Raw genomic sequence first — 13694 nt, 5'->3', positions numbered from 1 at the left:
AGAACCATGAGAGTTAAGGGAGAGCACTGAGTTGGGCTGGGTTTGGTAAATAAGCGGCTCCATGTCCCAGCAGACCCTAGGCATGCAGAGCACGCAGAGCCTGCCTCGGTAGGGCACAGCACATCCCCACATTCAGACCGCGTGTCCCGTGTCCTCCCTCCTGCCTGGGGTGCTGCTGGCGGGGCAGCAGCTCCATCAGTTCGCTGGGGACCGGCCGTGCCCGGCCCGCGGCCGCGCAGGGGCCTTGGAGGGAGCGGCCGCTCTGCGGAGCCGGCAGCCCCCAAGGGCACTGCCCGCCGTGCATCGCCGCCGGCGCGGGCGGTGTTTGTGTGCCGTCCCTGCGGTCAGGCTGACCCCGAGCGGGGCACACGGCGGGCACGCACAGACCTTGTCCGGGGGCCCCGCACCGCCCCCAGCCCGGCCGCCCCCTCACCGCGGCTCCAAGGGCAGCGCGGCCGCTCCGGCCCGGCGCGGCTCCGGGGCGCTCACCATGGCAACGCCCGCGCCGCGGCTCCGGGGACGGGCCCTGCGGCTCCCGGGGACGGGCCCTGCGGCTCCCCGGGGACGGGTCCTGCGGATCCCCCGCGCCCCTGCCCTGCCGGAACACCCCGGGGTCCCCCCAGGCCTCCCGCCACAGCCCCCGGCCCCGGAGGCTCCTCGGGACCCCTGCGCTGCCCCAGCCCCGGCGCCTGGCCCGGCCCGGCCGCCGGCAGCGTGCCCCGGGCCCGCTGGGAGCAGGGACAGCGCGGAGCGAAGCAGGGGACAGCGGCCAGCCCCTGCCCGCCGCCGCGGCTGAGCCGTCACCCTCCGAGACCCGCTCCGAAACTCAGGAGTTCGGCTCTCTTAAAATAAAAGCCACCCCCAGTGATCCTTTGTTGCACAGGCACTTATCCAAAAGCTGCCACCAAGGGATGGCAAGACACCTTGTTCTTTTTTTTCTTTTTCTTATCTTTTTGTGCTTGTTTTTCTTCTCCTTTACCTTTTCCTTTTTCTTTTTCCTTTTTCTTTCTATTTTTCCTTTTCCTTTTTATATTTTCATTTCCCTCTTTTTTTCCCCTTTATTTCCTTTATTCCTTTATTCTTAATTGGCACTTCATTAGACTGTAAGCAGGGTTAGATGCTAAACACTTTTTTTTTTCTTGTTTGTTGTTGTGATTAAGAAAAAATATGGACTGATGGGCAGATGTTCATTAGGCACTCTGTTAAGGGAACCATATCAATTAAAGCTTTGAGGATGCACAGACTGCAGTCAAAATATATCAATAAGCATCATTTTGAGTGATGAATGCGGTTTGCAGCTGGTTACTGTTGCCCAAATGGCATGAACCTGTATTGAGGGCAGGGGTTTAGGCTGGATATTAGGAAAAGGTTCTTCCCCCAGAGGTTGGTTGGGCACTGGAACAGGCTCTCCAGGGAAATGGTCACAATGTCCCAAGCTTGCCAGAGTTCAAAGAACATTTGGACAATGCTCCGAGAAGCACAGGGTGGCACTGCTGGGGTGGTCCTGTGCAGGGGCCAGGAATTGGACTCAGTCCTTGCAGGTGCATTTCACAGCTGGATATGAAACTAAGTGGGGTAGGACCCTCCATCTCTCACCAGTACTTCTCAGCAGTTCTTAAATGCCAGAAGTCAATTTAAAATAAAACAGATAAGGCAAATATATGTTGTGGTTCCAAAACTGCCTGTACTCAGCACCCAAAGTTATCTGGCCTTGGCATGTGCTGCTGTGGTATCTGTTGTTATTGCTGCATCAAAAACAGATACCACAGAACCAGCTGGATGCCCAGACCCCAGATTCCAGAGGGTTTTGCTGGTACTCCCTGTTTGGGACCCTTCAGGGCTGTGAACTGGGTCAGCATCCACAAGCTGTGGGCTCATGGGCACGGCCATCCGTGCCGGAGGATGGACTCCGGGAGTCCTTTCCTCCCCGGCCTCCGAGGGATGCCAAGCAGGCTCTTGTGCAATCCCAAAGGCTGCGTGTTTGCGTGGGGGAGAGGGATGAGCTGTCGGCAGGGGATATAAGGCACCCAGCGGGAGGCACGGAGCAGCCCCGGTGTGCCGAGCCTCCCCGCGGGGAAGGAACGGGGCAGCGGTGCATGGAGGAGCAGAGAGCGGCCTGGCAATGGTGAGCACGGGAGAACGAGGTGCTGGGATCTCTCAGGATGGCTGCAGCGAGCGAGGAGCAGACGGGGCATTAACTCTTCCTGTCCAGCTGCTCAGGGTCAGTGGAGGGTGAGCTGTGTGAGGGGGGGATTTTGGAACTGGCTTTGCCCTGCTCTCAGAGCACTTAGAGCATTGCCCAGCAACCAGTCCTGGCCAACCTGCATCCACATCTTGATAAGGAGTACCTGGAGTCCAGGGCTGATCCAGCACGGTGCCAGTGATTTCCCTTAAGAAATGCATTATCTGTACCAACAGAAGGGATTGTCTTTTTGACACTAATTTTAGTAGTGTTCAAAGCTTTGGGTTTGTTTTATTATCACGTTGTCTCCTTCTTATAATTTACTGGAACAGTGAGGATCTTTTTGTAAATCCTAAATCTTCAAAAGAGCTGTAGTGGGAAGAGGGTGACTCCTTTTCTCTTTGGGGAGCCCAGACTGATGTCCCATCTGTGCAGCTTTACTCAAATTGCCACTAAAATGTGGCTTTATCACTGTCAGCACATCCCTGTGGGTCCCAGGGCTGGTTTCTCCCACTTCCTTTCTGGATTAGCTACCTAAATTCAGGATAGTGTTTGACCCTTGTGTTAACCTGATGGGGGAAGGTTGATCTGGCCCTTTGGGGTGGGAAATTACTTTGCTTCATTACTTTGCTAGGAAATACAGCACAGAAATTATTGTACCAATGCTTGAGGATTCAGTCTTTCTGAATGACTGCAGACATCTCCAGTGAGCATGATAACAAATCCAAGTTATCCAGAGCCTGCTTGTTTTTCCAGGAAAGGATCGTGAGGTGTTTGCTGCTGCTCTCTGTGCTCTGCCTGGCTGGCTGTGAAGGCAACAAGAGTGAGTCTCCCTGTGCTCTGTTCCTGCTGGGCCATGGATGGGTGGTATGGAAAGGAAAGGTCAAACCTTCACCTGATCCATGTCAAGTTCCTCAGTCTGGGCACTGCTGAAGGCTGCTAAAGAGGAACAATAGAACAGGGCTCAGAGAGGCAGGAACTGGGGTCCAGGAGGCAGCAAAATAGGCAGAAACTGCAGGCTGCCCACCCCAGCCACAAAGGGTATGTAACCCATGGTGCTGCAATGTGCCACCATGCTCCTTGGTGACAGTGACAGGCCCCTTAGCTCTGGTCCAGACTACAGCCAGGCTGAGGAGGTCTCACAGCCTCCCAGCAAGCTGAGGCAGCAGGTTCTTCCTCAGAAGGGTCTGCTCTGGCTCTAGGCGAGGATCTCAGCCCTTGAGAGCTATGCAGAGCTTCTGGCAGAGGGGTGAGTTCTCAAATCTCTCATCAGGGAGATATTCTTGCTCCATTTAATCTTTCTTGCCTTTCCTTTGCTGCAGCTGAGCTGGCCAGCACCCATGGCCTGAGGCCAGGGCTTGCCCTCCGTGTCAAGAGGAGCCCAGATGCCTGCCTGCCAAACCCGTGCCAGCACCAGGGGCAGTGCCAGGTGGCTGTGGAGAGACCAGTCTGCAGCTGCAAGCCAGGCTTCACAGGGGAATTCTGCCAAGGTAGGGCTGGGAATGCTGATGACCCTCCCCAATCTGACCATGGGCAGCAGAGGGAAGGGTGATGGGCACAGGGCACTGGTGTTACCATTGCTCTCCACCCTGCAGCACATCCCAGCCTCTGGTTCAGGTGTATTCCACACTCCTACAACCATATCCTGGCTGTGTGCTGGTACAAGACCCAACCACAGGCCATTTTCTTCTTCCCCAAAAGGCTTGATTCCTTGGCTGTGCCATGGTGTAGCAGGGCATGCTGCAGGGCACAGCTGCCTCACAGTTTCAGAACAAGCACATGCACCCTGGCACAGATACAGTGAAGCCCCTTCCAGACACTGGCCAAAAACTCTTTCTTCCTCTGAAGGAGAGAGTCACTCTGGTGGCCTAGACACACCGTGGGGGTTGTGTGGCCAGCCCTCGAAAGGGACCAGCCTGTCTTCTGCCCAGTGTCTCTGAAGAGCCCTACAGCCTGCACCAAGGCTGGGACGAGAGGCTGCTGAGCTGAGTGGGACTGTGCCACCCTCCAGCTGGCCTAGGGCTCCTTCAGGCCTCTCCCTTATTGCTATTGCAGATGGCTTTTTCCCCCAGATGTGGTACTGAAGCTGGCCTGTGAGGAAGAGCACATGAAGATGATGGTGAGGAAGGAGGTGTTTGAGCTCTTGAAAATCCCGCTGGAGCTTGTGCACTTGAAGAACCAGGCATGCAAGGTCTCAGAGAAGGAAGAAGAGGGTGAGCTGTTTTTTGGAGCCACTCTCACAGGTGAAAACCACACTGCCTGTGGATCAGTAATCCAGGTGAGGATCCATAGCTCCAAAGCCAGGAGAGAAGCAGACGTGGTGAGGTGGGACAGCAAAGGGCAGCCGCAAAGGCTTTTGCTTTTATATCTGGATGCTGAAAAGTTCTCATTCCCTTTGAAAGTCTTCCCTGAGGATGTCAGAAAGCTCTTCTGCCTCTGCCAAACCCCTGCTGGCAGCATGTTTTGTCTTATTTAGGAGAGCTTGGAAGTCTCGTTGCGCACTGGTAACAGCCCTCATGTTTCTGGAGACATCCTGTGAGCTCTGCAGCCCTGTCCTCTTGGTCCCTGACTTGCTTTGTGGAGCATCAAGGGTACAAACAAAATTGTGCTCAAGCTCTGCATTGCACAGAAGAGCCCTGTGCTCACCTGTGCCCACTGTGCTGACTCCTGTGCCAGCAGCCCCCAGATACAGGCTGAAAGCCCAGCAGATTCCAGGCCTGGAGCAGCTACAGCTGAGTTGTGCCTTCTGAACTTGCAGTTCTGTATGTGACTTTAGTCATGATCTTGATTTCTGTGTTGTTCCAGCAAAACAGCTCCCATGTCTCGTACTCCAACGTCATCGAGTCAGAGCAGGAGGCCCACAGGGCCATGATCTCCCGCAGTTTTCAGCTGGAGGTGCACTTCTCCTGCATCTATGCCTACGAGCAGGTTGTGAGACTGCCCTTCGCTCTCACTGCTGTTGACAAGTGAGTTCTCGTTTCACCTGGCTGCTGACATGGTGTCTTTGAGCTTGGAGAGAAGTAGATTTAGTGAGACGATTTGCAAAGGCCCTAAGGAGCCCTAGAAATCTCTGAGAGCAATGCCAGGCACTGGTGGCTTCACCTGTGCAATGTCCTTCCCACCTCCTTGTTCTGTTTGTGAGCTCTCATCCTGTCCTCTCCTCTCAGGCTGGTACAGCTTGTGGTCAGAGAAGGACACTTCAATGTCAGCATGAGACTCTACAAGTCCCCCTCCTACCTCGAGCCTTATCACCTGCCCAGTGTGGCTGTCCCCCTCACGGACACACTCTATGTCCTGCTGAAGATGGAAGGGCAGCACCAGCTCAAGTACTTCCTGCTGAGTGTTTTGGACTGCTGGGCCACGCCGAGCACGGATCCGCACCAGGACACGCAGCACAAGCTCATTGAGCAGGGGTGAGGGCAGCGTCCCCAGCACATCCCGTGTCCTGGCACCACTGTGTCAAGGACCAGACAGAAATAGACGTGTTCAATTCGGCCTGTGGGCTGCACCCATTCCCTGTGGGATGTGTTATCCAAGGCTGGGATGCTCCGCCTCGTTTGCCACCCACTGATCCAGCCCTCATGTCCCAGGTGTCCCCATGACGAGACAGTGACCTATCTGAATGCCATTGGAGAGAGCACTACTGCCAAGTTCAGCTTCCAGATGTTTCAGTTTGTTGGTTACCCTGAGGTGTTCCTGCACTGCCGTGTGCAGCTCTGTGTTCCTGACAGCCCAGAGCCCTGTGCCAAGGTGAGCTGCCCTGCTGGGCTGTGTCCTGGGTGGCTGTGGGACCTCCCTTCACAGGCTCTGCTTGGAGAAGGGCTCTGCTCTGGTTTTGGGTGCCTCACAGAGTAAACACTTCCAGAATCAGAAGCCCTGACCACCAAAGGTACAGGGGCCTGAACCCACCAGAGACCTCCTTTTCCTCTTCCCTGGGAAAGGAAGGGAGATCTACAGGACGGCCCAGGTGCAGGGTGCCCTCCCATCACCCTTCTTTGGCTTTGTTGACAGCAATGCCCCAGGCACTGGAGGAGCAGGCGGGCACTGGCAGATGACTACAACAGGATTGTCTCCTACGGGCCCATCCTCCTGCTGGCTGCTCCTTCCTCAGGAGCAGAGATCCACCATTCCAGCAGTGACCAGCAGGACCCAGCGGGTACGTATGTCCTCCTGGGCACCGAGGTCAGTCCAGGAGATCCAAGCAGCAGTCCAGGAGCAGGGCTGGGGGCAAGCCCACCTTCGGCATGGCTCAGAGCAGGCATGCCTGGTGAGCTGTAGGCAGCAGGGTGGGTGGAGGCCATTTGGGGTGACCGAGTGCTGTTAGTGCCCTCAGGATCCCAAAGTACCCCCAGCTCCTGTGGCTCCTGCCTGTCACAGGATGACCTCCCTGGATCTATCCCCAGTCAGGAGATGCCTCACCAGGCTCAGAGCTGGCTCAGGGGACCCAGATACACAACCAGTCTCTCTCCTCTTTGGCAGGAGCCAGCCCGTGGCTCTCCAGGGCCCTCATTCTGCTGTGTGTGCTCGCCGTGCTCACTGTGGCTGCTGCGGCCGTCAGCGTGGGGCAGAGAATGGTTTAGGAAACAGCTGTTTCCCAATAAACATGACAGGAGCAGAGAGGCTCTTGCTGTGTCTTTTTGGGTGTTTTGGTGAAGGGGGTAATGGCTGGATGCAAACAGTGCTTGAAGGATGAGGTGCATCACAGTGTTTCTGTTCCCTGTAGCATCTCTTGGACCTTCTCCCCTGCGGGCCCATAGTCTCTAAAGCCAGAGTATGTACCCAGGGATGGGAGAGTCCTTCCTCCTGCTTCCCTCTCCCCCACAGAGTCACCCTGGCGTTTGGGGAGATTAAGTACCCCACTCTAGATACCAAAGCTGGTCTTTGCATAGTTCTATGCCACACAAATGCAGCATTAGCAGAGAAAGGGCTGCTTTGTGCATGCACAAATGTGTGTGTGTGTGTGCGTGTGTGTGTGTGTGTGTGTGTGTGTACCCATCCATAGTGATTTCTTCATTCATGACATTTCTCTTTTCATTCATGGCAAATGGCCAGCAAGACTTTTCCCATTGATGCATCCATAATATAAAGCAAATAACAAACAATAATACAGGTATTAAAGAGTAAATTCACAGTGCTCAGACAGCTGGCAGGGATTTAATACCAAAACACAGATCAGGAGAAGACAGCAGTTGCCCTGCAAGGCAGCTGTATGTGCATTTTGGCTAGAGCACCACGTCCATGAGGGAACTGCTGCTGGCCCCAGAGGCTGTTTGGCAGGAAGGACATGCAGTAGATCTCTGCCAGAGAGCAAGGAGATGTTTTGCAAAGAAGCTCATGGGCTTCCTCTTCTTTTTGCTGATTCCCAGATGCAAACCTCCCACATCTGGGCTGGAGCAAGTAAATCCTCTCCCTCCAGTGGCAGGAAACTCACTGCTGGGCTGGTTCAGCATCAAAAGCCACCTGTAGCAAAGAGGGTGATGGGTCCATCATGGCTGAAAGCTTTGTGGGCTTCCTCCTTTCCCCTGGGGAATGAGATCAGGGCCACCTCAAGACCATGGAGCTGCAGCCTGGAGGGACTTTGCAGAAGCATCACCTCTGGAGCTCCTTGCCCAGGGCAGCCCACCAGGAATGAAAGGGACAAGGCAAAGAGCCCTGCTGAGGTGGATCATGCCCACTGAAGGGTAAACTGAGGCACTGTTAGCTGATCTCTCCCTCTGTGAGGAAGCTGCATCTGCCAGGATGGCTCTCCGTGGCTGCAGCTGCAGGCAGGGAGAGAGTTCCAGCCAGGAGCTAGTCCTGGGAGGCTGTGGTGGTTTTGTCATGCCTGATAATGTAGGAGAGGGAACCAGTGGTCTCCTTTGTCTTTGGGTAGTAGAGGATGACCAACCAGATGAATATGAAGATTCCTGCAGGGAAAGGAAGACAAGCACTCAGCAGCAGCAGGAGACAATGGGAAACATCTTGCCAGGATGCTAATGACATTTTCCTTCCACTTCCAGGGGATTCCCTCAGCTCTGTCCTCCCTCTCCCCCTCCTTCACGTGAACCATTTGGCTGGAACATGCCCTGCATGGATAATGTCCCTAGTCCTCTGCTAAGGAATATTTTTCTTGAAGGAAAACCACCATGGGTGGAGAGGGTGTAACTGGGAGCCATGAGCAGCTCCATGCTGGCGGTTGGGACCTGCTGCTTGATGTGCCCTGATAAAAAGGAAGGGTATGACAGTGCTGGGAAGACACTGGAGCCTTGGGATCCCTGGTCAACCCACAGCCAGGCTGGCTTCTGCCTCCTCCATCTTCCCCACCCAAGCCCAGGGAACGCAGCTCAGGGTGAGTGCTGACCTTGGAGAGAGTTGAGGACAGTGAAGAGGTAGAGCACAGCTGCAGAGGAGATGCCATAGGTGAGGAATGCCAGGGCCCAAGTGGCTCCCAGCAGGCAGAAGAGCCCTACTGCCACCAGAGCCACCTTCCAGGGCTTATGGTTTCCCTGCACTGCCCCAGTGCCCTGCAAGCTGCAGCTCTTCTGGGCTGCCACCCCAAAGACAGCCATGTTGAAGAGGAAGATGAGGCCGAAGTAGCCACAGTTGGTGATGTAGTGGACCAGAAGATGTTTGGAAGTGATCCAGCACCTGAAAAGAGACAACCGTGGTGCCTCCAGCAGCCCTGCAAGCCTCAGCAGCACCCATGGGAGCCTTCCCCCGCGGGATTTTCCAAAGCCAGGGTGGAGCAGGGGGACAGTGGTGGGTATCCACTGCCCTCGTGTTGCTCAGCTGGGAGGGAGCCTGGACAAGCGCCAGGTGGGCCTCGGACATCCCTCCATGACCTGGAGAGCTGCAGGCCTGACTGAGGAGGCTCAGCATGAGAACTGGGGGTGGCTGATGTGTGGCAATCACAGTTAAGGAAGCAGAAGCAGAAGCATGGCACAAAGCCAAACCAGATGGGTGCAATCCCTGAGCGCTGCGCTCCTGGCAGGACTGAGCTGCCCCTCCCTGTGCCAAAGGGCCACCCGAGCCCTGTGGGCAGCGGCACACGCACAGGTGGGCTATGACCTGCTGGTCCGTGGTCTGGATGCTGTACTCTCCATAGCTGCCAATGGCTCCTGCCACTCCCACCACGAGAGCAGGGAAGCCTGGAGGAAGGGAGACACAATCACAGAATTGATTAGGTTGGAAAAGTCCTCTAAGATCATCAAGTCCAGCCATTAACTCAGCACTGCCACATTCACCACTAAACCATGTCCCCAAGTGCCACACATCTTTGAACACTTCCAGGGATGGTAACTCCACCACTGCCCAGGGCACCCTGTTCCAGTACCTAACCGCCCCTTCAGTGAAGAAATTTCCCCCAGCATCTAATCCAAACCTCCCACTGCCCCTCTCACCCCCATCTCCCATCCAGGCTGCTCACCCCAGCCAACCAGGCACAGCTTGGCCAGGTAGTGGTGGATGTAGATGCCGAGGACCTTGACAAAGAGCAGGTAGAGCTGACAGCCCTCCAGCACCGTCCAGGTGAAGCAGCAGAGCAGGCAGTAGTGGGTGAGCCCCCCCAGGACCCCGCAGGTGCTGGGGTGGGCCCTGCCAGAGAGCCCACTGTTGAGCAGGAAGGCCAGGTTGAGGAGGAGCAGGCTGCCCACGAGGTTGACGTGCAGCCCCAGGTTGGTGCGGACGGTGTCCTCAAACCTGAACCTGCACCTGCGTGTCCCCACAGGGACCAGGAAAGGCAGGGTCACGGCTGAGCAGGCCCTGTGCTGCAGCACAGCAGGTCCATGCAGAGCCACTGGCACTGCCTCACGTCTCTCCCAGCCTGACAAGCCCCCGTGGAGCTGCTGGCTCATCCCACCTGATGAAGATGCAGAAGGCCATGGTGAAGATGGAGAAAGCCGTGGCTACCCCACAGCCAGCGGTGGCAACAGCCATCACAGCTTTTGCTGTGGAGCCATCCAGAGCTGGGTTCTGCCAAACATGCAGGTGTTGGGTTAGCCAGACCCTGGACCAGCCTAGAAAACCTGACTGCAGGTAGCAGAGCCATGGGGCTGGTAGCCCCAGGGCTGCTGCAGAGACCCCATACCAGCCCCCAGAAGATGTTCAGGGGAAGCAGGGCAGTGGTGGCTCAGAGGAGATGCTCTGAAGTGGGGTCAGGTGTGTGTGAAGTTGACCACCATGAGCACCCTCCTGGGAATCTCCACCAGGATCTGGGACCTCAAGCCTTGTTCTGCCAGAGCCTGCACAAAGCTGGAGCCTTTTCCAGCCTGCCCTGCTCAGCTGACCTGCTGCTGCTCTCCTGAGCTGGGGCTGGGCTTGGTTTTGGGACCTCAGCGTGCCTGAGCACAGCTATAATTGTCCCTGTGTGGCTGCTCATGACACCCCAGGGGCCACAAAAGTGTGCAGGCAGCACTGCCAGGGCACAAGCAGGAGCTGCAGGGAGTGGGATCGTCACCAGGAGGAGGGTGAAGAAGGTGAGATGGTCACAGGAGCAGACTGTCCCCTTGTCCCCAGGCTGCGTGACACATCCACTGCTGCTCCAGCCTCCTGCCTGCCCTGCAAGAGGCACAGGAGAGCGGCTGTGAGCACGGGTTCAGCACCTGTGCCCTGCCCCACACCTGCCCCGAGCGGCGCCCACCTTTGCTGGGATCCCAGAAGACGCATTGAGGGGTGACACCCTGCAGTGGGGGACAGCAGCAGCATCAGCCCCTGCCACAGGGAGGGGCACGGGCAGGGAAACGCATTGAGGGGTGACACCCTGCAGTGGGGGACAGCAGCATCAGCCCCTGCCACGGGGAGGGGCACGGGCGGGGAGGGGAGGGCAGGCAGGGCTGATTTACTTGGGGCAGCTCCCTGTGGGTGAACGTGAGCTGCACGGGGTCCTGCAGCCCCGAGACGCTGCGCTCTCCCACTGTGATGCCCACCACGGTGTTGTCCAAGACCTGCGCTGTCTGGTTGACTTCCTGGGGAGGGGAAACGCTGCCAGAGCTGAGCTGGTGGGCAGCAGGGGCTGGGGGCAGCAGGAAGGATGCTGGCAATGCCAGCCTGTACCTTGAACATGCCAAGCTGCTGGATATTGAGGACTGTCACCACCACGCGCACTGTTTGGCTACTCAGAGACCTGAATATCTCCCTGGGGAGGTGGATTTTACCTGCCGTCCTGTTCTCTGTGGTGTTCAGCCTGCTGGGGCCCTGCAGCAGAGAACAACAGGGAGAGGTTGTTGCTGCTGCTGGGTCACATCTCCTTTCAGAACACACCAATCTTGCTCCAGGCACGAATTCAGCCCTGCCCAGGGGCGTTTGCTCAGCAACATCAGCAGGAGCCCTGAGGGCAGAAAGAAAGAGCCATCCCCAGCACACAGCATCCATGGGGACAGAGCTGGGAGTGAGACCCAGCAGATTCTCTACCCACCATCACCCACACACGGTCCCCTGGGACATCCAGAGCCTGGGAGAGCCTCTGGGTGGGCAGGAGGCACCAGGTCACACCTGTCTCTCCTCCTTTCCTACCTCACACTCCCCCTGACCACCTGGGCTGCTGGGATGGCTCCTTGGGGAGGGCTCTTTCCTCCCCAAGCACCACTTCACGTGACTCCTTGCCAAGGGATGTTGAAGTTGATGTGGGCCCATAATGCAGCCCCACAGGGAGGAGGAAGAGCACAGCAGGGCACACCAAGCCCTGGGACAGGGGCTGAGGGATGCTTGGAAGGTGTGGGACCTTCCAAGCAAGGGAGAGGGAGGGGCACATCTCACCTCTGTGGGGGAGAAGGTGACGAGAACGTCACGGGTGACAGCCCTGCTGACATTGAGGATCAGCGTCTTGAGCCCAGCCAGCCCACTGTGCCGCCCCGACTGCAGCAGCCTGTGGGACAGGGGGCTGTGGGACAGGGGGACATGGGGACTGGGCCCACAAACCCTGCCATGGCCAGCCCTGCCATTACCTGAGCCAGCGCTCCCTGAGGCAGGCGCAGGCGCGGCTCTGCGAGCGCCACAGCTCCGGGCAGTGCTGGGACAAGCGGAGCACGCGGGTGCTGCTGCCTGGGCTCTGCTGCTCCAGCACCACGCTGCAGCACTCACCGTGCTGGTCACCCCGATGAAGGTCTGGGGAGGGTGGGAGCAGGTGAGCACCGGGCACCACAGCACTGCGTGGGCACCGGGAGCAAGGGTAGGAATGGGAGGGGACACTCACCGGAGCAGCTGTCCTGTCCTTCGGCAACATCTGGAAGAGGGGGATATGGAGAAAAGGGGGAAAACACCAAAATCTAGGGTCTGCCCTCCCTCTGTCCAGAGGGAAAGGGGAGGAGAAGGCAGGAGAGTCTGGCAGCTGCCAGGTTTTGAAGGAACAGTCCTGCAGTTACGTGGGCTTCAAAAACACCTGGACAGTGATTGGAGCTGGTGAGGGCAAAACCAGCGTGTCCAGCCTGCCACAGGGGCTCGCAAAGGAGACCCTGCTCTGCTGATCCCAGGTTTTAAAAAAGCCCCCAGCAACAAAGCCCCCAACTCCGCTCACCTCTGCACATCCCAGTGGGGATGCTCCCCTCTGGCCTGTCCACATTTCAGGATGAAGTCTCCACTTGGTCTTTTGGTGAACACCTTCCCATGGGAAAACCTTCCCACAAAACCCATGCACCCCCTGTGCCAAGGATGCCACTCACCAGGCAGCAGCAGGAGCAGCAGGACAGTGCCAAGGAACAAGTTCATGCCACTTTGTGGGGTCTCCTGGCTGCCCCTGGCCATCCCACCACGCTCTGCTCCCCTTGTCCCAGCAGCTCTGCTCCTCCCCTGGTTGCCGCAGGGCTTGTGGCCACCTCTGAGGCAAGAACCGTTCCTCATTTCCCTCATGGGAGCCCCTCACGCCTTCCTGTGGGCTGGCAAGTGACCTCCTGTCCCAGCTCACACAACGGCACCAACCGCCGGAGCCGCAGCCTTTCCGCCGCGCTCCTTCCCGACCCACCCAGGGCTTTTTGCTTTCCCTTTCTCCCGCACTCCTGATGAGGGGTTGATGGCCCCAACCAGCCCAGTAAGTGCTGGAGCGTCCTCATGCTAAACTGGGCACTGCTACAAGCCTCCAGGATGAAACATCCCCGTGCTGGCAAGGTGCCCCTGCCCCAGCTGGGTGGAGGGAGATGATCCGCAACCAGCTGGAAGGGGAGGGTGGGATGGGAAATGTGGTTTTCAAGAGGCACAGCCAGGACAGCCAGATTCTGCCTGACCCCACGGGCATTGAGGAGATGATTCCCATCCTTTGATGTCTCCCTCTTTGGATTCCTGTCCTCCACCAGCGTCCCTTTCTGCTGGGTAGTGACAGTCCCCAGAGACTTCCCAAGCCATGGCACCTCCCTCCATAACCCCAACCCCAATGGCACCAGGCAGCCAGTGCTCTGCCAGAAGCACCATTATCGGTCCCACTGTCCTCAGCAGGATCCTACAGGGTGAATGCTGGGTCCTGCCCAGAGATGGGATAACCCAGATGAGAGGTGGATCCCATCGGAGAGCCCACCAACGCACCGAGCAGAGACCCCAGTGAGCCACA

General features: G+C 57.3%; 2 protein-coding genes across 4 annotated transcripts; one reads left to right on the top strand and one right to left on the bottom strand.

The window, feature by feature from the left end:
- The first annotated feature begins 61 nt into the window (after positions 1-61).
- Positions 62-6762, top strand: LOC121334009 (uromodulin-like). Its single transcript, XM_041400866.1, has 10 exons — positions 62-108; positions 638-864; positions 2880-3005; positions 3505-3672; positions 4255-4460; positions 4988-5148; positions 5350-5595; positions 5773-5932; positions 6194-6338; positions 6662-6762. Exons 1-10 carry the CDS (start codon positions 62-64, stop codon positions 6760-6762), a joined length of 1587 nt encoding a protein of 528 aa, XP_041256800.1.
- A 555-nt stretch (positions 6763-7317) lies between these two features.
- ADGRG3 (adhesion G protein-coupled receptor G3) lies at positions 7318-13601 on the bottom strand. 3 transcript variants are annotated; one of them, XM_041400567.1, is made up of 13 exons: positions 12817-13601; positions 12351-12380; positions 12103-12262; positions 11915-12023; positions 11213-11353; positions 11002-11124; positions 10800-10839; positions 10617-10717; positions 10020-10132; positions 9588-9871; positions 9216-9309; positions 8523-8809; positions 7318-8088 (listed from the first exon to the last, which is right to left on the bottom strand). In XM_041400567.1, exons 1-13 carry the CDS (start codon positions 13001-13003, stop codon positions 7973-7975), a joined length of 1785 nt encoding a protein of 594 aa, XP_041256501.1. In that variant the 5' UTR covers positions 13004-13601; the 3' UTR covers positions 7318-7972. The 3 variants fall into 3 exon arrangements, with proteins under 3 accessions (XP_041256501.1, XP_041256499.1, XP_041256500.1); XM_041400565.1 differs by lacking the exon at positions 7318-8088 and having other exon boundaries at positions 8528-9309; XM_041400566.1 differs by lacking the exon at positions 7318-8088 and having other exon boundaries at positions 8528-9309; positions 11915-11957.
- Between the last annotated feature and the right edge of the window lie 93 nt (positions 13602-13694).

Source organism: Onychostruthus taczanowskii, unplaced genomic scaffold, assembly GCF_017590055.1.
Source record: "Onychostruthus taczanowskii isolate IOZ18803 unplaced genomic scaffold, ASM1759005v1 scaffold18, whole genome shotgun sequence".
In the NCBI taxonomy this organism is placed as follows: domain Eukaryota; kingdom Metazoa; phylum Chordata; class Aves; order Passeriformes; family Passeridae; genus Onychostruthus; species Onychostruthus taczanowskii.
This window is presented reverse-complemented; position numbering and strand designations above follow the sequence as displayed.